Source organism: Poeciliopsis prolifica, unplaced genomic scaffold, assembly GCF_027474105.1.
Source record: "Poeciliopsis prolifica strain line A6 unplaced genomic scaffold, Auburn_PproV2 SCAFFOLD043, whole genome shotgun sequence".
Lineage (NCBI taxonomy): Eukaryota > Metazoa > Chordata > Actinopteri > Cyprinodontiformes > Poeciliidae > Poeciliopsis > Poeciliopsis prolifica.
In genome coordinates this window covers 1,165,871-1,184,705 of record NW_026562418.1, presented here as the reverse complement: position 1 = coordinate 1,184,705, position 18,835 = coordinate 1,165,871, and the positions used below count along the sequence as shown (strand labels likewise).

At 43.6% G+C, this 18,835-nt stretch overlaps 1 protein-coding gene across 5 annotated transcripts in view; it reads left to right on the top strand.

Annotated features, from left to right (window-relative positions):
• Positions 1 to 18,644, top strand: part of LOC129376321 (triple functional domain protein) — a 76,989-nt gene extending 58,345 nt beyond the window's left edge. Inside the window, exons 35-63 of one of the 5 annotated variants that reach the window (XM_055055914.1) lie at positions 767 to 796; positions 2,048 to 2,190; positions 2,276 to 2,375; positions 2,474 to 2,717; positions 3,444 to 3,551; positions 4,089 to 4,282; positions 4,412 to 4,582; positions 7,659 to 7,754; positions 8,772 to 8,920; positions 8,995 to 9,061; positions 9,142 to 9,245; positions 9,329 to 9,398; positions 9,479 to 9,568; positions 9,656 to 9,748; positions 9,910 to 9,960; positions 10,050 to 10,127; positions 11,023 to 11,214; positions 11,291 to 11,471; positions 11,559 to 11,792; positions 11,888 to 12,372; positions 12,955 to 13,202; positions 13,811 to 13,949; positions 14,029 to 14,056; positions 14,149 to 14,311; positions 14,700 to 14,821; positions 14,905 to 14,983; positions 15,608 to 15,808; positions 15,889 to 16,027; positions 16,314 to 18,644. In XM_055055914.1, coding sequence (XP_054911889.1) covers positions 767 to 796; positions 2,048 to 2,190; positions 2,276 to 2,375; positions 2,474 to 2,717; positions 3,444 to 3,551; positions 4,089 to 4,282; positions 4,412 to 4,582; positions 7,659 to 7,754; positions 8,772 to 8,920; positions 8,995 to 9,061; positions 9,142 to 9,245; positions 9,329 to 9,398; positions 9,479 to 9,568; positions 9,656 to 9,748; positions 9,910 to 9,960; positions 10,050 to 10,127; positions 11,023 to 11,214; positions 11,291 to 11,471; positions 11,559 to 11,792; positions 11,888 to 12,372; positions 12,955 to 13,202; positions 13,811 to 13,949; positions 14,029 to 14,056; positions 14,149 to 14,311; positions 14,700 to 14,821; positions 14,905 to 14,983; positions 15,608 to 15,808; positions 15,889 to 16,027; positions 16,314 to 16,871 — 4,557 coding nt within the window. In that variant the 3' untranslated portion in view covers positions 16,872 to 18,644. Of the gene's footprint in view, positions 1 to 766; positions 797 to 2,047; positions 2,191 to 2,275; positions 2,376 to 2,473; positions 2,718 to 3,443; positions 3,552 to 4,088; positions 4,283 to 4,411; positions 4,583 to 7,658; positions 7,755 to 8,771; positions 8,921 to 8,994; positions 9,062 to 9,141; positions 9,246 to 9,328; positions 9,399 to 9,478; positions 9,569 to 9,655; positions 9,749 to 9,909; positions 9,961 to 10,049; positions 10,128 to 11,022; positions 11,215 to 11,290; positions 11,472 to 11,558; positions 11,793 to 11,887; positions 12,373 to 12,954; positions 13,203 to 13,807; positions 13,950 to 14,028; positions 14,057 to 14,148; positions 14,312 to 14,699; positions 14,822 to 14,904; positions 14,984 to 15,607; positions 15,809 to 15,888; positions 16,028 to 16,313 lie in introns of those variants that run through there. The other 4 variants (XM_055055913.1, XM_055055918.1, XM_055055916.1 and 1 more) reach the window with 4 other exon arrangements.
• Positions 18,645 to 18,835: the final 191 nt, after the last annotated feature.

Here is an 18,835-nt window from a genome sequence, read left to right as displayed (position 1 = left end):
TTTTTCTTAGTCCCTGATACTCCATCGTAAACTTGTAATGTTTTATAAGCGGCTGAGTTTTCTTTCAGCCCTCCTCTGTCTTCCTTCTCTCTCTCTGTCTTTGTCCTCCGGTCAGATCAGCTTTGTTCCATCTGTTAAAAAAAAAAAAAACACAAACACATCTGTAAACCTGGGGCTGTGTTTTCTGTGGATGTTTGTACATCTAACTCTCTATGTGGGCTGAATCGCTTCCACCAACACTGGTGACACCGTCAGCTCATGTACGCCCACGGTCCCTCATGCCACTTCATCAAAGAAACACGTCATCTCCCTATTGAAGCAGAAAAACGATCTTTTAATCATCCAAACCTTCCCCCCACACCTCCATCACCCCTCCATTCGTCTTCTGTGTGTTTTTGTTGTGGAGCTCACAGATGGATTAAAGTTAGCGTCCGCCGCTGGCACAGCATGAGCCCAGAAACCCCCCACACTCTGCTCTGTTACACACGTTCACTACTAAACTAACCACTGACTAGCAGTCATTCAGTATGTGCGTTGTAAATTGTCTCCCCACAGACTCACACAAACACAGTTTCCTCATTACTGTCTGCACATTTAAATGGCCATCATTACTCTGTCAAAGGCAGATTATATCCATGTTTTGCATTTCTGTCACGTGACTTCATTTCTTTTTTGTTTTGTTGGTGAGCGCATAAAAAAAAAATGTCCCGTATATTTTCTTAAGCCAAATCAGTGAAATTCTTTATTCTATATTTTAAATTCAAAGCTAAGTCAGGGAGCCAAACATGGAGCAACGGTGAGTACAAACGATCCCACAACACAGCCCTCGTCTGCTTCACACAAGTCTGCAGGCTTCCTGTTTACGGTCTTGGCTGAGTTTGTTGTGCATCTTTAAACGGCATACTGCTTCCCAATCCTGGATACTAATACAAAAATCCTTGGCGGAAAGAATTTTCCAAATTAAGAATTTTAAGTTTCATCTTTTTGTTCAAATGAAAGAAAATTCTGATTCATTTTCTTCATAACATCGATGTGTGCAGCTATTTCTATAATACTTTTTATCAATCATTTCAGAAAGTGAAACTCTTATAGATTCATTGCATAGTGAAAATTTTCAAGCTTTTATTTCTTGTAATTTTTTGCTTACGGCTTGTAGATCATTAAAACCCAAAATGCAGCGTCTCAGAACGTTACAGAGGATTAATAAAAGACGATGTTTTGAGTTAAAGCTGCAGTATGTAATTTTTTTATATGTATATATTGTTTATATGTTTGTTCACATGTTTGTTGAAACTGTCTGAATGTCATGACAGTATAATATGAGACAATTTGTGAAGAAAATCAGCCTCCTCTGCTTTCCCCCAGTGCTCCAAGTGAAAGCTAGAAACCACCAATCAGGGCCAGGAGGCAAATCTTGGCACTGTCAATCATGTCCATGTACGCGCCACTCACCCTATCCCCTCCTTTCCTCGCTCTCTGCTAGGATAGAGCTTCATCTGAGTGTGTCATGGATGCTAAGGCTAGTTAGCATAGCCACTAATGATGACTGGCAGTTTTCTTGTCTTAGTAACTTCTTTCCTTGCTATTATCACATTTAGCTGTGCGTTCATGAAGATGATTGACAGCGCTTTGACCCTCCTTCTGGCTCTGATTGGTTGCATTTCTTCAGACTGCAAAGCAGCTCAGGGAGGAGATTGAAGTTTTCACAGATTATCTGTCTCATACTGTCCTGACATGGTTTTAACAAATATGTAAAAAAAAAAGAAAAAAATTCATACTGCACCGTTAATTATCTGATTAGTATGTGACACCATGAGTTTCTGATATTTAACTTATTAAAAAAAAACTTGAAATCTTTCACTCTGTATGAAATTTATGAATGTAGCCTTCAGAAATGTAAATTTGAAAAATACCAGAAGTTAAATTAAAAGAAGTCATTCAGACTTGTGTGAAACGGAGTGAAATTTCATTAACAAAGTTTTTAGTTTTCGTTTTGAGATCTCACGCCGGATCTCGTTCAACATCCTCCTTTCCTGCCCTTTCGTAGGCATCAAACATTGAGAACAAACAGGACTGGATCAAACACATCAGAGAGGTGATCCAGGAGCGCACCATTCATCTGAGAGGAGCCCTGAAGGAGCCCATTCACATCCCCAAGCCCAGCACAGCCAAGCATCCCAAAGGGCGAAGGTAAACCCGACGGCAGTTAGAGAGTGAAACATCTTGTCTCCTGAGAACAATGGTATTATGACACAGTCCTGTGTTCTGTGTTCAGGGATTTAGAGGACTTGGACAGTCAGGGTGAAGGCAGCAGCCAACCAGACACCATCTCTCTGGCGTCACGCACCTCTCAGAACACGCTGGACAGCGACAAGGTGACAACTCCGCACTTTTTAAAAATCAGAACAAAGAAAGTCAGAATCTGATCCTTTGTCGTCCTATGAGAACTCTGAACGGCTTTTCTCTTCCTCAGCTCTCTGGCGGCTGCGAGTTCACCGTGGTGATCCACGACTTCATGGCCAGCAACAGCAACGAGCTGACGCTGAGGCGAGGTCAGACCGTCGAGGTCCTGGAGCGTTGCCACGACAAACCCGACTGGTGCCTGGTGAGGACGACGGACCGCTCGCCGGCCCTGGAGGGCCTGGTCCCCTGCGCCATGCTCTGCATCGCCCACTCCAGGTCGTCTATGGAGATGGAGGGAATCTTCAACCACAAAGGTTCGGATCCGACCGCTGCAGTTCTGATCCGCAAAGATTTTCCCATTCAGAACACAAGCTTCAGTGGGTTTTGTTTGGATCTTTATGTGATAAACCAAAACACGATGCTCTCTTCATTTTTCTTTAGAAAAAGGTAGAATTGTTTTCTTAGAAGTGGAGGTACAGACCTTTTATTGAAGAGTGGCAAAGAAAGCTGCAAGATCTACTGAAGGTTTGTTAATCTAGAGGACAGAGGAAAACTTGTGGAAGAACCAAAGCGGAGCTTTCTGGCATTTGACGAAAAGCTAACACCAGAGATCTTAGTGGACCATAAATTGTCCCAGTAACTCTAAATAGGTGGGTTTTAAACCTCGAAATATAGGAAGTCAGTGTTTCAGGACATTCACAGTTTCCTGGAGGTTTGTTCCAGATTTGTAGAGCATCCCCAAATGTTGAATTGAAACTAAATTTTACAAAGTTTTGTCTGTTATTAACAAAACGTGCTCAATTTTGCTAAATGTTTGCGACAGACTTTGACAAAAGCAAACCACAATCATGGAGCACTTTGTCCACGTCAGTCTCGTAAAAAAAGTCTTGTCAAAACACATTACAAAGGTGGTAACTTGATAAAGGTTACTAATTTTATGGCGTTTGAATACTTTAGCAAAGTACTGTTGCAATGTAATTTGATACTTTGAATGTGCATACCACAGCATTTCTAAAGCTCCTCTTCTCTGCCCCTCACAGACACTCTGTCGGTGTGCAGCAGTGACTCCATCATGCCAGGATCTTCAGCCACGCTGCAGCCTGGTCACGGCATCGGCTCCCACAGCTCACCTGGACCCAAACGACCAGGTAGGCAATCGTGGCGATTATAGCTCATGTTGTACGTAGGTCTGTTGCAATAAGCAATAAATCAGTTAATCACACCATTTTCATTTGCATGATAAATTGTTTTCCTCTTTTGACCAAAAACTTGGTCACGAAAGTCTTAGGTCTGGCGCTGTGGTCTCAACTGGACGCTTTTTTTGAAAATCTATTTTGTGTACAGAGATTTCATAATTCATTTTGTTGTTGTTTGTGTTGTTTTGTTTATTTATCTTTAGATATTTAACGTGTCCTCCTGTTCCAGTGATAAACGTTCATTAGAATCTAACCTGTTCTTTATCGTTTGCATTATTTTGCCAGTAGCATAATACTACATGAAAATGTTGTCAAAGCAATATTATCGATATCGCGAGAACTTCTGGGACGGTTTATTGTCCAGGAACATTTGTTATCATGGCAGGCTTAGTTGTGTGAGTGTATTTTATGTTTTGCCAGAAGTTGTTTGATGTCGTGGTAAAACTGGGAGGAGATTAACGTTGAAGCTGTAACCACTACGTTTCCAAGGCAACACGCTTCGCAAGTGGCTGACCAGTCCGGTGCGTCGGCTCAGCAGCGGCAAGGCGGACGGCCACGTCAAGAAGCTGGCCAGCAAGCACAAGAAGAACCGGGAGGTGAGGAAGAGCGGCGAGATAACGATGGGCTCGCAGAAAGACTCTGACGACAGCGCCGCCACACCTCAGGATGAAACTCTGGAGGAGGTGGGTGGACACACACACACACACACATACACACACACACACACACACAGACACACACACACGCTTTGATTTCCATATAATATATTAGGCAACATAATCTCACCACCACCATTCTTGCGTGCGTCTCAGAGGGTTCGTAACGAAGGCCTGTCGAGCGGCACGCTGTCCAAGTCCAGTTCGTCAGGCATGCAGAGCTGCGGAGAGGAGGAAGGAGAGGAGGGGGCCGACTCGGTTCCTCTGCCCCCGCCCATGGCCATCCAGCAGCACAGCCTGCTGCAGCCGGACTCGCAGGACGACAAGGTGAGGACAAGGAGACTCGACCCAATCACCCAGGAGAGGAGGCTGGGATTAAGATACGACCTGCTTCATGTCAGTTTGGGATTTTCAGATTTTTGTAAAACAATAGTGACACATATGTGCATTATTATGTGCACAGCTGCTCATTTCCAGTAAGCGGTTCTGATTCTAAACATCATTTAGTTTTGGATTGAAATAGAAAGTCATCCCAGAAAGCTGTCGAATATCACTTTTTCTTTTTGTATTATCTGCAATGAAACATAAAAGTAATTGCCTTACTTGTCCCATGTAAAGAAAAACTCTGCTTTATAGGATGTGATGCTTTAGCTGCATTTTACAGAGCGTTGTGAAACTGCAACAAATCACAACTTGAATGTTTGTTTTGTTGGGATTCCATGTGATAGACCAACACAAAACTGACAAGTAGGAGAAAACAATAAAACAGAAATGTGAAAAACCAAAGGGGGAATTTATATTCAGCTGATGCCTCTAAATAAAATCCAGTGCAGCTAGTTTTCTGCAGGAGTTTGCTGATATGTAAACAAGCAAACTTCCGCATTTAGCTAATGCTGACTATGTCAAGAATTACTTTTATTATTTCCTTTAGTTTTTATCTCAGAAAGTTGACAGTTTTAAGTTTTCATGTGAAAAATGCAGATAGTAATGCATGAGAATTACTATTTGATTCCTAAAATGGTTTAAAATTTCTTACATTACAGATATTTAAAATGTTTAAACTTAGTTCTCACTAAACTATTCACCCCTCTTTAATTTTTTTTGGTCACTTTACCACCATAATAAGCCAGGTGTTTTATAGAGTTTTCATGCCACAGACCAACAGAAAGAGAGGCGTTACAGTAAAGTCTTTTTATTTTTTGCAAATGAAATGTTAGAGTTGTCTTGTATCTGTGTTCAGCTAAACTGAGTTAATCCCAAATAACCACTGTATATTATCTCTGGTTGCGTTTATTATTATTATTTTGCATTCTGCTCCAGTCTCAGGTCATTGGCTCCAACCATGTTGCTCCACATGATGATGCTGCCAGAATCATGTCATCCTAGTCGGGGTGTTTTCAGGATGATGTCCAGTTAATTTTTCTCTTCATGTGACGTTTTTACGTCACTCCAGATCAGCATGTTTATTTGAATTTTCTCTTTCCAAAGTGTTGCTCTGTCTTGGTCTATCACATAAAATCCAAATGGCAAATATTAAACTTTAGGTTTATAAAATGACAAAGCAGAGTTACACAAGATGCAACTCTATACTATTCTGTCCTTTTGATCCATTATTTTAAACAAATTTATTTTTAAATGAACTTAAGCTGAGTCCATCTTTCGCTAAGACTTTCTGATTTGTTTATCTCGTTTCCCTTAAAATGTCATTTTCTGACGCAAATAAGTGAAACCTTCCCAGTCATGCTGAGCATTTTTCTCTTCCTATTCTGCCCTGTCTTTTTTTTAAAAACAGAGTGTTACATTTTAGGCAGCAAAAGACTAAAGCAGATACTCTTCTGACACTAATTTGTGTTTCTCTTTTGTTTTGTTTCCTGGTTGTATTGTTTGCTGTTTGCCATGACGTAGCATTACCTTGATTTATGTCCTGTCTTTGCTTTGTCTCAGTTTCCATATCTCTCCATCTGAAAGCCTTGATCTTCCCCTTCTGTCTCCTCCCTCAGTCTGATTCTTTAATTCCTACTTTTTCCCGCTCCTTCCACTTTAAAATGCCTTTTCTAAAGCCTGTTCTTTTTGAGGGGAAATGACTTTAAGCTTCTTAACTTCCTTTTTTTTTTTTTAAACGCACTCTGCTTAACTTTTGTATTTTAACAAATTCATAACATTCCTGGATTCCTTTAGTTCTTTTATTTCCTTTCTTGTTTGTTGTTGGGGTTTTTTTCGTTTTGTTTTTTTTTACTGTAACTCTTCGGTGAGCAGGTTAGGACAAGCTGTAAATAAATAGAGAGAGGACACATGTAGCTCCTAACTCTGAGTGGAGGGGGCAGCGTGGAGGTTTTTTTATTCTTTCCCCTTCAGCGGTCAGTTGAGAGTCGAGGAATGCACTGCCTTATTTCTGCCAGCTTTACAATGCCTTGAGAATGCTCGACTTGCACTTGAATGCAGCGTATTTGTGCATGCTTTAAGAAGCCACAGCAAGGGACGACAGACGCTAAGGAAGGAACGAGCGGCTCGTAAGAGAGCGGGTCAGGTTCCCCCCGTCAGCCTCCTCTCTCACAATCTGAATAAAAGCCACGCTGAAATGAAGATTCAAACCCCTTCCTGGTCCCACCTCCTGTCATCCCACCCGACCAATCACAGCTTCCCCTCCGTGCCCCCTCCCCCTCCCCCGCTCGTCCTCATTCCCCCTCTTCTTAACCTTATGTGCGTTACCTCATTACCCATGCAAGTAATTGGCACCTCTAAATGCTGGCGAGGCCAGAAGGGCGCAAAGCACAGAAAGGGTGAGAGTCTCCTGAACTATATCTGCACAAACACATCCATGAAACCTCTTTCATCCTCGCTGATGGCATTTTCTCCTCCATACCAGGAACACGACAGAAAACTTCTCTTTCCATTCAGATTGCACTTTTTTTTCTCCCCCCACATTCTTTCTATCAAACCTTGAATGATTTTTTCCCCCACATTTCTTTTATCCTTCCGCCTCATGTTTTCCCCTCTCCATTTATAGTTTTCTGAATTTCACATAAGTTTCCTTTGTTTTTTATTGTTTTGAGTTTTTTTTTTGTTGTTTTATATTTTACTTTAGTTTTAAATGTAACTCCTCGGAAACTTGGAGTTTCACCAATTAGAGGAACCTCCTCAGATTATATCACTGAATTTTTTTTTTAAACTAAACTTGGTGGGGGGGGGGGAAGCATTCACAAAAGACAACTAATATGCATTCAAGTCATTAAAAGCTGACCTTTAACCTCTAGAGAGAGGGCATTTTCTTTGCTGTCCATTAATGGATTTCTCTAAATTGAGAATTAAAATTAAAACCAAGAGCTACTGAACAAACCCGAGCACACCGGCTGCCATGTTCTCACGGCTGTTCTGCTTGCCTCCCCTCTCTGTGGCTGCTCAGACGTCTTCCCGTCTATCCGTCCGTCCGTCCAGTTCGGAGACGCCCAGTGCCGCCGAGTTGGTGAGCGCCATCGAGGAGTTGGTCAAAAGCAAGATGGTAGGAAACCAACACACACCGTGTGTGTGTGCGCGTGCCGACGTTCACAAAATCGGCTTCGTGATCATGAGTTTAGGCGCAGCGTTCTCCACAGTTATGGACATCCTTCATACAGATATCTGAAAAGCAATAATCTCACACTGAAAATTTACAAATGTGAAAACCTGTCTCTCATTTATTCAGTGTGGATAAATTTGTACAATAAAAATGGCCTGCCCTGTTTTTGATGATAATTTCCATAAAACAAAAGTGATAGAAACAGTTTGATTGATCTATTTCTAGTCCTTTCTGTCTCTCTCTCGGTATCTTTCTATCTATTTCTGTCTCTCTGTTTCTTCTGGACTTTTCAACTTTTTAGTTTTATGTCATCACAATGAAACTCGTTCATTACAAGTCTTTTCACCAGGGGTGAACTGATATGAACACTTTGGCCAGTCAGTATCCAACACTAATATTGCTATTATGGCTGAAAACCAATATTACACATATAATATTACACACCCACATATATATATATATACATATATACATACATAGCAGCTGTATATATATATATATATCGCTAAACCTTTGACCTTTGACATGACCAAATACCACATGACCAAACTTGTCCTCCAGAAACAAGATGGAGATAAATATTGCTTGTTAACATCAAATCAATTCTATTTATTAGATACCGATCTGTTAAAAACATCTGCCGATCCCGGTCTTGGTGTGCAACCTTGTGCATCCCTATTATTTTCCCCCACATCTTCATCAACAGCTGCTATAAAATGAACTTGATTAACATCAGTGATCCTCGTTTGAAAAATCCTGCAAAATAAATGTATTATTTATTAAATAATAATTTAATAAATTATTAAAATACATAAAATGCTTAAAATACATAATAATTCATGTATTATTTATTACATTTATTTATTAAAATAAATGTATGTAGAACTATAATCAGTTGAAATGACTCCAGCTAACGTGTTTTTTTTTCTCTTTTGCCCCCGTTGTTGCGTGCGGACGCAGGCTCTGGAGGACAGACCCAGCTCTCTGTCTGTAGAGCAGGGCGACAGCAGCTCCCCCTCCTTCAACCCCTCCGATAACTCCCTCCTGTCCTCCTCCTCGCCTGGGGAAGAGATGGATGAACGCAGGGCCAGCATCGTTAAGAAAAGACAGTAAGTGTGCTGCTGTCTAACACAAACAAACTCCCATTTCTCTCTTCAGCTGAATCATCTTGTTGTCGTTTTAGCTACGTTCTGCTGGAGCTGGTAGAAACCGAGCGAGATTACGTCCGGGATCTGGGTCTCGTTGTCGAGGTGAGCGCGCTACGTTTCTTTGTTTTCCTTTATGCCACATATTCAAGCTTATATTTTTGTCTTTTGTCTCCATAAATAAGGGCTACATGAGCAGGATGAAGGAGGAGGGCGTTCCCGACGATATGAGGGGGAAGGATAAAATCGTGTTTGGAAATATCCATCAAATCTACGACTGGCACAAAGAGTACGTCAAACGCTGGAATCCAGATTTCCTTCTGTTCAGTCGCCATCTAAATAACTAAATGTTTCTCTTTCCCTCTCCCTCAGTTTCTTCCTCAGGGAGTTGGAGAAATGCTTAGAAGACCCTGACAGGCTGGGACTGCTGTTTCTCAAACAGGTTTGTCATTTCTGCATGTTTTCTAGATTTAAACTTTGTGTTTGTGGAAGTCTGAAGTCTTCTGCTTGGTGTTCTCACAGGAGCGCAGGTTAAACATGTACGTAGTGTACTGTCAGAACAAGCCCAAGTCGGAGCACATCGTGTCAGAGTACATCGACACCTACTTCGAGGTAAACAGCGATTTAGCTGGAGAGGAATCAGCTGTAGACAGCTTTCAAACTCTGAGAACTCAGTTTTATTTGTTTTTGTTAATGCAGGATCTGAAGCAGAGGTTGGGGCACCGGCTGCAGATCACAGACCTGCTCATTAAACCTGTTCAAAGGATCATGAAATACCAGCTGCTGCTCAAGGTTAGTCCTTACTGACCCAGCAGAGGGCGCCGAACCCTCTACTCGGCTTAGATTAATTTAAAAACGCTTTCATCTCTGACTTCTCTGATTGTATTTTTCAAAGTCAAACATTACCAATGTTTTTGTCTTTTGCCGTGACATGTTTGCTTTGGCTGATTTAGGATTTCCTCAAGCACTCTAAAAAGGCTGGACTGGAGAGTCCAGATTTAGAGGCAAGTGACTGAAAGCTTCTGCTTGAACACTTCATTTAAAAGACAATCTTTGCTTTTCTAAAAACATTTTTCATTTCCGTCTCTTACAGAAAGCAGTGGAGGTCATGTGCATCGTGCCAAAAAGGTGCAACGACATGATGAATGTTGGTCGCCTTCAAGGATTTGATGTAGGAAAAATTTTATTACACAACATTGCCTCCCAAAAGTTTCTTTTGGGCTTTTTCCACAAACCTCAGTATATTTTATTGCAATGTTATGTAAGAGACCAGCATAAAGTGGGAATAGGAAACAATTTCTAGCACATGTGCACACAAAAAAAAATCTGTGGAAGAGGGTTGAATGTGAATGTACACTAGTTTTACTAGATTAAGTCCTTAAAAACCCTGTATTGTTTTCTTTTCTCTTCACAATTTTTCATTATATGGATACAAACAATTATTTGACTTACGATTAATTAACAATTAATGGTTTAATAGGTTGAAATTAGTTCCAATCGATACAATGTGGGCTTAGAGCTTCTTATTCAGTATTGTAGTTTGACCGCCATCCAGCAAAGGGCGCCATCTTGAATGTTGCCGGTTGATACAGAAACAAAGATGGCGGGGGCATAAAAGACCTGGAGAGAGAAACAATCCATCGTCTTTTATTTTTCTCTTTAGCAAGTTAAGAGGTTCTTGTTTTGTTATATTTTATGAATATGTCAGAGATTATTAATGTGATAAAATCTCAATATTCTACTTATTGAGTCAGAATTTCATACAAATTATGTTAAAATTTAATTAGGAATTTTTTTTTATTGAGCATTTTCCCCAAACATTTAGCCCTTCTTAACAATCCTGATTGTAAAGACAATGGCCATTTATCAATTAATTATTGATTAATTGATTCCTGGCATCCCTAATTCACTGCTTTTGTGTGGGTTTATCACATAACATTGCAATAAAGTTTGAGTTTGGCAAAATGTGAAAAAGCTCAATAGGACAGTGGCTTAATTGATTTATACTGAATTCTGTGTTGTGAAATGCTTCTAATAAAAGACTTTTCCTGTTTCTCCGTCTCCAGGGGAAGATTGTAGCTCAGGGTCGCTTGTTGCTGCAGGACACGTTCATGGTGTCCGACCCAGACGGCGGCCCGCACGGCAGGATGAAGGAGAGGAGGGTGTTCCTGTTCGAGCAGCTGGTTATCTTCAGCGAGCCTCTGGACAAAAAGAAAGGTTTCTCTCTGCCAGGCTTCCTCTATAAACACAGCATCAAGGTGAGAACAGTACAAAGTTGGCTGAATGATTTGTTGTGACACGGATGTTGAGTCCCTGACCCTTTTGGCAATCCAGGTCAGCTGTTTGGGTCTGGAGGAGAGCGTGGAAGGCGATCCCTGTAAGTTTATTCTCACTTCTCGGTCAACCAACGGGACGCTGGAGTCCTTCGTGCTTCACTCCTCCCATCCGGGGGTGTGTGAAGTCTGGACCCTTCAGATCAGCCAGATACTGGAGAGCCAACGCAATTTCCTCAATGGTGAGCCTTCGGACAGACGCACAGAACCTGGTGTTTGGTGGCGGAGCTGTTTTTGTACATGGCTGTCTTTCTTGTACCGTCTCACAGCTCTGACTTCGCCAATAGAGTATCAGAGGAATCACGTCGGGGCCGGCGTGGGAGCTCAGGGCGGAGGTGTTGGTGCTGTGTCACCTGGAGTCGGGATCTCTCAGCCCAGCTCCGCCCCACCAGGACCGCAGAGCGTCTCCCGGCGGCCCTCCAAGATCCCCCAACCTTCTCGTCTACCCCAGCCCCTCCGTCACCTCGCCGGGGCCGACGTGGAGGGCCCCAACAAGATGTTAGGTACGGAACGTCGCCCCTTTTGCTCGGCCAGCTTTGTTTTCATGGCACATTGAAGGTTGTGACTGAGGTGTGAGTTTTGCTCGGTTGTGATCCAGGTTTGTCCCCTCGTCCCGTCCCTGCTACCCCGCTTCCTCCAGGGGGCAGTCCGCAGGGCAAGCGTCCCTCACAGACTGCAGAGGACCAGACACACACGCAGACCCTCACACCCGCCAACCCTGTAACCCCTATTCCTCGTGCCACAGTGGGGCCTCTGCCCTCCACGCCAACCTCCAAACCACGGCCCGGAGCCGTGTCGCCAATCGCCCCAACTCTGGCCGCACCCACCTTTGGAAAGGACGCTCTTCCTCCTCCCCCTCCCAGCCCAGGGCAGAAGACTGGACCTGGATTTTGGTGCTCTATGCCGGCCTCTCCAGCCAGCAGGCCTGGCTCCTTCACCTTCCCAGGAGAGGCGGCAGAGACCCCGGCCCGTCAGCCGGGGGTTCAGGCCCACAGACACTCCACGCACAGCAAAGAGGCTGACCGCATGAGCACATGCTCATCTGCAAGCGAGCAGTCCATCCAGTCCACCCAGAGCAACGGGGTAAGACCTCTAGCTGCGGCCCACGGCTGATTCCACTAACACAGAGGCCGAGGGAAGCCTGGCGTGTCCTGCTGCTGCCAGCAGTACTAATCTGTTCCCCACTAAGCATCTCTGACAATCTTCTCCACTCTTCAGCATCACGCTCTGTAGCTTTAGATCATTTCTCAAGACAAATTCCCTTCAAAGGTTTCAACCTCCGTGCTTTTGTCCTCACTCTTCCTATGAGAGGCTCTTCACTTGGGCTTTTTGTTTCCTGACTTTAACTCTACCGAAGCTCAAACTAACAACCTTCCTTCCTCTTGGCTGTGTCTCACCAGCTGCTGTCTTCATGGTGTGTGACTGCACTGACTTTACCTGCAACTAACCTCTGACGTTTGTGGTTCCTCCACAAATGTACTCAGATCCTTTCATTCAACCTAACGCATTTCGTCTCATCTTTGCCCGGAGCTGCAAAGACGATTGCAGAGGAAATCGTCTTACTGCACCGTTTTTAGTCGCAGGAAAACAACAAACCTTGTGCAAAGCCTGGTTTTGTTAAATACACTGTGATTTCTCACCCCCCGTCTCCTCCCTGTTGCACAGAGTGAAAGTAGCAGCAGCAGTAGCGTATCCACCATGTTGGTGACCCAGGACTACATGGCTGTGAAGGAGGATGAGATCAGCGTCAATCAGGGTGAAGTTGTCCAGATCTTGGCCAGCAACCAGCAGAACATGTTCCTGGTGTTCAGGGCGGCTACGGAGCAGGGCCCCGCTGCCGAGGGCTGGATCCCTGGATTCGTGCTGGGACACACCTCCGCCATCGTCCCTGACTCCTCCGACGGGCCAATCAAGTAAGAGATTGGTTCGCCATTCCTTAGGGTCCAGTCGTACTGCGTTTGGTACAGCTTTCACCAGAAACTTGCTAAACTCAGCTATGGCAGTCCGTCGGCACAACCATGTTTTTGCTAACATTGTGTTACCATGTTTTTGTGTTAAAGTGAGAATATTATGAAAAATCGACTTTTTTGTTTCCTGACTTTTTTAACTCCACTGAAACTCAAACTAACAACCTTAATACAGGAGTGATGTTGTGATGACTTCCTGAAGGCGGAGTTTCATAAAGAGCAGGAATTTTTTTAAAGAAACAGAGGCCCAACTTCAAGAAGTTAAAACAATAACATGGTTAGTTGATAGTGCTATAAAGCGCCTCTTTATACTTAGAAAATACACGATAGTCCCTTTAAAAGATGCTGACAAGCCTAGCTTATTCCCTCCACGCTATCACTGTCACTTGTGTTTAAAAAATCCTTTTTAAAAGAAACAACACTTTTGTGAACTAGACTGGCAGCCTGCCAGTCTTATTATACACTGGGGGGAAGCCCTCCATTTGGTACCTGAGTTTCCAACAAACATGGGGTCTTCTTGTTCTTGACCTTTAACACTTGTCTCATTGCAGCAGGAAGTCTTCATCTTGGCACACGTCTCTTCGAATACGGAAGAAGTCTGAGAAGAAAGACAAGGAGGTGAAGAAGGAGACCAAGCTGGAAAACGGTTACAGGAAGTCCAGAGATGCGATGGCCAATAAAGTTTCTGTAAAGGTGACTTCCTGATTCACTGACCAATCAGTGTAGAGTTGTGATTTCTTTCTTTGTCTGACTCCACCGTTTGTGTTCACAGCTTCTAAATCCCAACTACATCTACGATGGTAAATATTGACTATTGACTCGGAGTTTAGAATAAATTGATTCAGGCAGCTGTAACCTGTGGATTAATTAAAGCTTTAATTTTTCAAACCAGCCCCCCCAGACTTTCTGGTCCCTCTGAGTGACGTGACATGTGACAACGGTGAGAGCGTCACCTTACGTTGTAAGGTTTGCGGTCGACCCCGCGCCACCGTCGCCTGGAGAGGACCAAACGAGAGCAACCTCACCAACAACGGACACTTCAGCATCGCCTACAAGTACGGAAACGACGCAGCCTCGCACAAGTCTTCACACCTTATTCACGTCTTTTAAAGTATTTTATTACGACTTAAAGGAAAAACAGTTGCATTATTGTGAACTAGACTGGAAATGAGAAATCGTTTTAAGCCTTTTAGTATTGACCCCCCTTTACTTCAAATACACGTCACTATTTGGAAAATAATACAAATGTAGAAAACATTTGTGATTTTCCCCGATTGTTCACCATTTCTTAATATCTCCTAAAATACATTAAAGTTTGTAAATTTTGAGAAAACGTGGAGTTCAAGCAGTACGAATGTGTCGAATCAGTCGGCTCAGATTCAATCAGATGCAGGAAGTCGGTTCTTTGGAAGCGTTGCTGTAAAAATCCATTTTCCATTCTAGCGACGCTGGTGAAGCCACGCTGCGGATAATCGGCGCCGCCTCAGAGGACGACGGCGTTTACACGTGCGTGGCGACCAACGAGCTGGGCAGCGTGACGTCCTCCGCGAGCCTCAGAGTGTTGGGTAAGAGCGTCAAGCGATGACGGCGACCGGCGGGCGTGTGACGGGCGCCGTGTGTGATGCAGGTGTGTGTCTTTTGCTTTCAGCCGTGTCCACTGATGGACTCAGAGTGAGCTGGAAGGACAACTTTGAGTCTCAGTACACTGAGGTGGCTGAACTGGGAAGGTAAGAGACTCGCCACCATATTCCCATCAGAGGAAAGTGTTTCACTGCAAATCTGTGTTTTGGCTTTGCCCCAAACTTTTCCATTCCACTTTCCCCTAAAGAGCGTTAACCTCTGTTGAGGAACGCTTTGCTACAAAATATGTAAAGAAACATCAACTTTTCGAATATTTTCTATTCACTATTCAATAGTTATTACATCCATTTAGCATAAGCGCTGCCTCATACCTTCTGATTTAGATGGTCATGAGTTGATATATTTTCACATAATCTTATAATCTCGTGATTATAAGAAAATGTGATTATTTGCAATATTATCAAATTTTATTTTATTCTCATAGTTCTTATGTTTTTTCTCCATTTCTTACTGGCTGTTGTACCTCGAGGAGCAAAGATGAATTTCAGCCAATCAGAAATAACATTGAAATTTATTATTTTAATTTGTATTTCATTAAAAAAAAAAAAAAACAAAAACAAGAAAACAGATTTTAAAAAAGCTCTAGATTTTTTTTTCTGTCTTCCCTCCATCTTTCTGAGGCGCCCCACAGCGCCACCTGGCGGCCCCAGTTTGAAAAACACAGCTTCAGAGGAGTTTTGAATCGAACTGTGTGCGTTTCCTGTCTGCAGGGGTCGCTTCTCTGTCGTCAAACGCTGCGATCACCGGGGCTCCAAACGGACGGTGGCCGTCAAACACGTCAACAAGAAGCTGATGAAGCGAGATCAGGTGACTCAGGAGCTCAACCTGCTCCAGAGGCTGCAGCATCCGCACATAGTGAGCCTGGTGGACACGTTTGAAACCTCCAGCAGCTACGCTATCGTCCTGGAGATGTGAGTGCCAGATACACAAAAACAGTTTTCATTTGGAACCTTCAACCTTTTTGATCTGTTGATGATTTTTCTGATTTCAGGGCTGATCAGGGCCGTCTGCTGGACTACATCGTGAGCTGGGGGAATCTGACGGAGGACAAGGTGGCCTCCTACCTGCGAAGTGTTTTAGAAGCTTTACACTACTTGCACAACTGCAGAATTGTGCATCTGGACGTAAAAGTACGTTTCTTAGCAGATTTAGTGACTCCCCTCAGCGTATCCATCCCTCATGAACGTTTCCTCACTTCCTTATGTTGCAACCACAAGAACTTGATTTGAACTTTTCACAGGATCATAAACACCTGCCCTGAGGCCGTTCCTTTCAAATCCACCTGTCATCATAGCTGGAAGTCTCATAATAAAGAATAAATGATGTGATTAATTCCCAACTTTTGCCCTGGCAGATAAAGTTTGTGAAGGATGAATTGATGGGTCACAATGTGGTTCTCTTCTTCTCTTGCTCCAGCCTGAGAACCTGCTGGTCGCCCACAACGCCAGCGCACAGCCCGTGGTCAAACTCACAGACTTCGGAGACGCGGTCCAGCTCAACAGCGCCCACTACGTCCACCCTCTGCTGGGCAGCCCCGAGTTCGCCTCCCCGGAGCTGGTCCTGGGGGAGCCTGTGTCGCTGACCTCCGACCTGTGGAGCCTGGGCGTGGTGACCTACGTGCTGCTGAGCGGCGCCTCCCCGTTCCTGGACGAGAGCGCCGAGGAAACGTGCCTCAACATCTGCAGGCTGGACTTCAGCTTCCCCAGGGATTACTTCCACGGCGTCAGCCAGGCCGCCAGAAACTTCGTCAGCCTGCTGCTACAGACCGACCCGGGCCGGAGGCCGCCGGCGGGGCTCTGCCTCCAGGAGCCGTGGCTGCAGGCCCCACCGGGGGACGGGTGGGGCCGCGGAGAGGGCTGCCTGGACACGGCGCGCCTCATCTCCTTCATAGACCGGAGGAAGCACCAGACGGACGCACGGCCCATCGGAGGAGTCCGGAGCTTCATCCAGAGCCGCCTTCAGTCTCGGATCTGAACGTGGCGGACACAGCAGGAAGCCTCCCCAGAGTTCCCACTGATCTGATCCTCCTTCACAACCCAGAATCCCCTGTAGTACTGCTGGAGCCCCAGAGAACATCACCAACCTGACAGAACGGATGCCCTCGTCTACTGCTGCTTGCTGAGATTTTCTAGTTTTAAACAAACAAAAATTTTAAAAAGGACGAATAAAATCATTATTATAGTAACTTATTTTCCTTGATGGGAGTCGAAGCTGATTTAGAGGAGCTGTCTGAACGAGCCTCGACGGGAAAAAAAAGTCGCCAAGGACCGGCACGGACGTTTGTTTATTCTTTTACACTAAAGCTATACCTGACACTTTGCAGAAGCAGCTCTATCTTATAGAAACGATATATTTAAGAAAAACACGCGAAAGAACCGTCTGTTTCTTTTAAAGTAAAAAAATAAAAATAATAAAATGTTGAAAGTTGGCTGTGCTACTTCAGATGTTCTGCTTATGAAACCCATCGTCATCATCATGAGATGCCATGTTGACCATGCTGCGTGCGCCGCCGCCGCCGCCGCACCGTCCAAACCCCCAGGAGGAACGGCGCCCCCTGCAGAACAAAAGCTGCGCTGCGCAGATAGCGACATGTTCAAGCCTTACCTTGTAAATAGACTTCTGCCTTCTTCCCTCTCACATTCACGACGGACTCCCGCTTTCAGGACGTGGGGCCGACAGAGCCTCGGTGGCGGCTGCAGGTCGCCAGGGAAACCAAGTGAATGTGGGAAGCCCAGGAGGAGAAACTTTTGTTTTTGTTTTGGTTTCTTTTTGTTGACGTTCTTTTTATTTTTTCTCTGTAAATGCACTCACCGTACGTTCTGTTTGATTATCATGTGCAATGTTGCGGCTTTAAACATTTTATGCAACTATTTATGAAGACATCTGTTGTATCTGTAATAAATCTAGAGAAAAGGATGTACTTGGTACTGCAGGCACTGCTGGTAGTTTGTGTTGTTGGCTGTTCCAGGCCTCACTGGGGTCACGACCTACAATCATGTGGTTCATGTCAAGGAGTTCGGTTTGATCAAAACTTAATTTAACACGTTTTGTACTGTATGCCTCTGTAGTATTGGTTCACCAAAGTTGCTCTAGCGTTATAGTACTTAGGAAAAAGGTTTTATCAGAGTATGTTTAGGTAATCAGAGACCTTTTTTGAAAAGATTGTTTACAAAGGTAAAACACGAGGAGTGGTGGGAGGAACGCATTCTTAGTTTAGTCTCTTTTCCTTTTTAAATAGGCAGGAGGCTGGAGAACAGAAAGTAGCTCTTATTATTAACTCAATGAATTAGGAGTTAAATGGTCTTATTTCCTTAATTGTCTTCTTTCTCGCTGCCAAAATATTTCTTCCATAAATTTCTCGCATAAACTATAAAAAAAAAAAACTCCCTGGAAGCTCACCAGAACATTTCTGGAAGCGAAAGTAACAAACGTTGATAATGAGGGTGAGACGAGCCCTCTGTTAGCTTTTTTTTTTTAATTATTATTCTTATTTATGTGATATAATTGTGCACAGGCCGTTCAAAACAAGGAAACTTGGACTGGATACCTCAGTTTTAGTTTTTCCACCCTTTATTTTTATTTTTTGCATTTGTTTTTATTTACATGTTGCAGCCACATGTTTGTTTTTTCCCCTTTTTTTTTTACTTTGCATGTATATTTCTTTGTACAGCTCATCATATTCTCCCTTGTAAATATTCTCATTTTGTCATCAGTTATTTGAAAATTAAACATAATGAACAAACATGATTTTGCTTTTTTAAACTATTTTGTTGCAACAGAAGCACTTCCTGTAGTGCATCATTTTCTCAGGGAAACTCAAAGCAGTGAATAAATAGTATGATTTTCTATACAGCTGCCATTATTTTGGCGAGGCTGAATTACACACACAGACTCTGCTGGAAAATCTTTAAAGATTTAAGTGTTTTCCACTTTTAAAG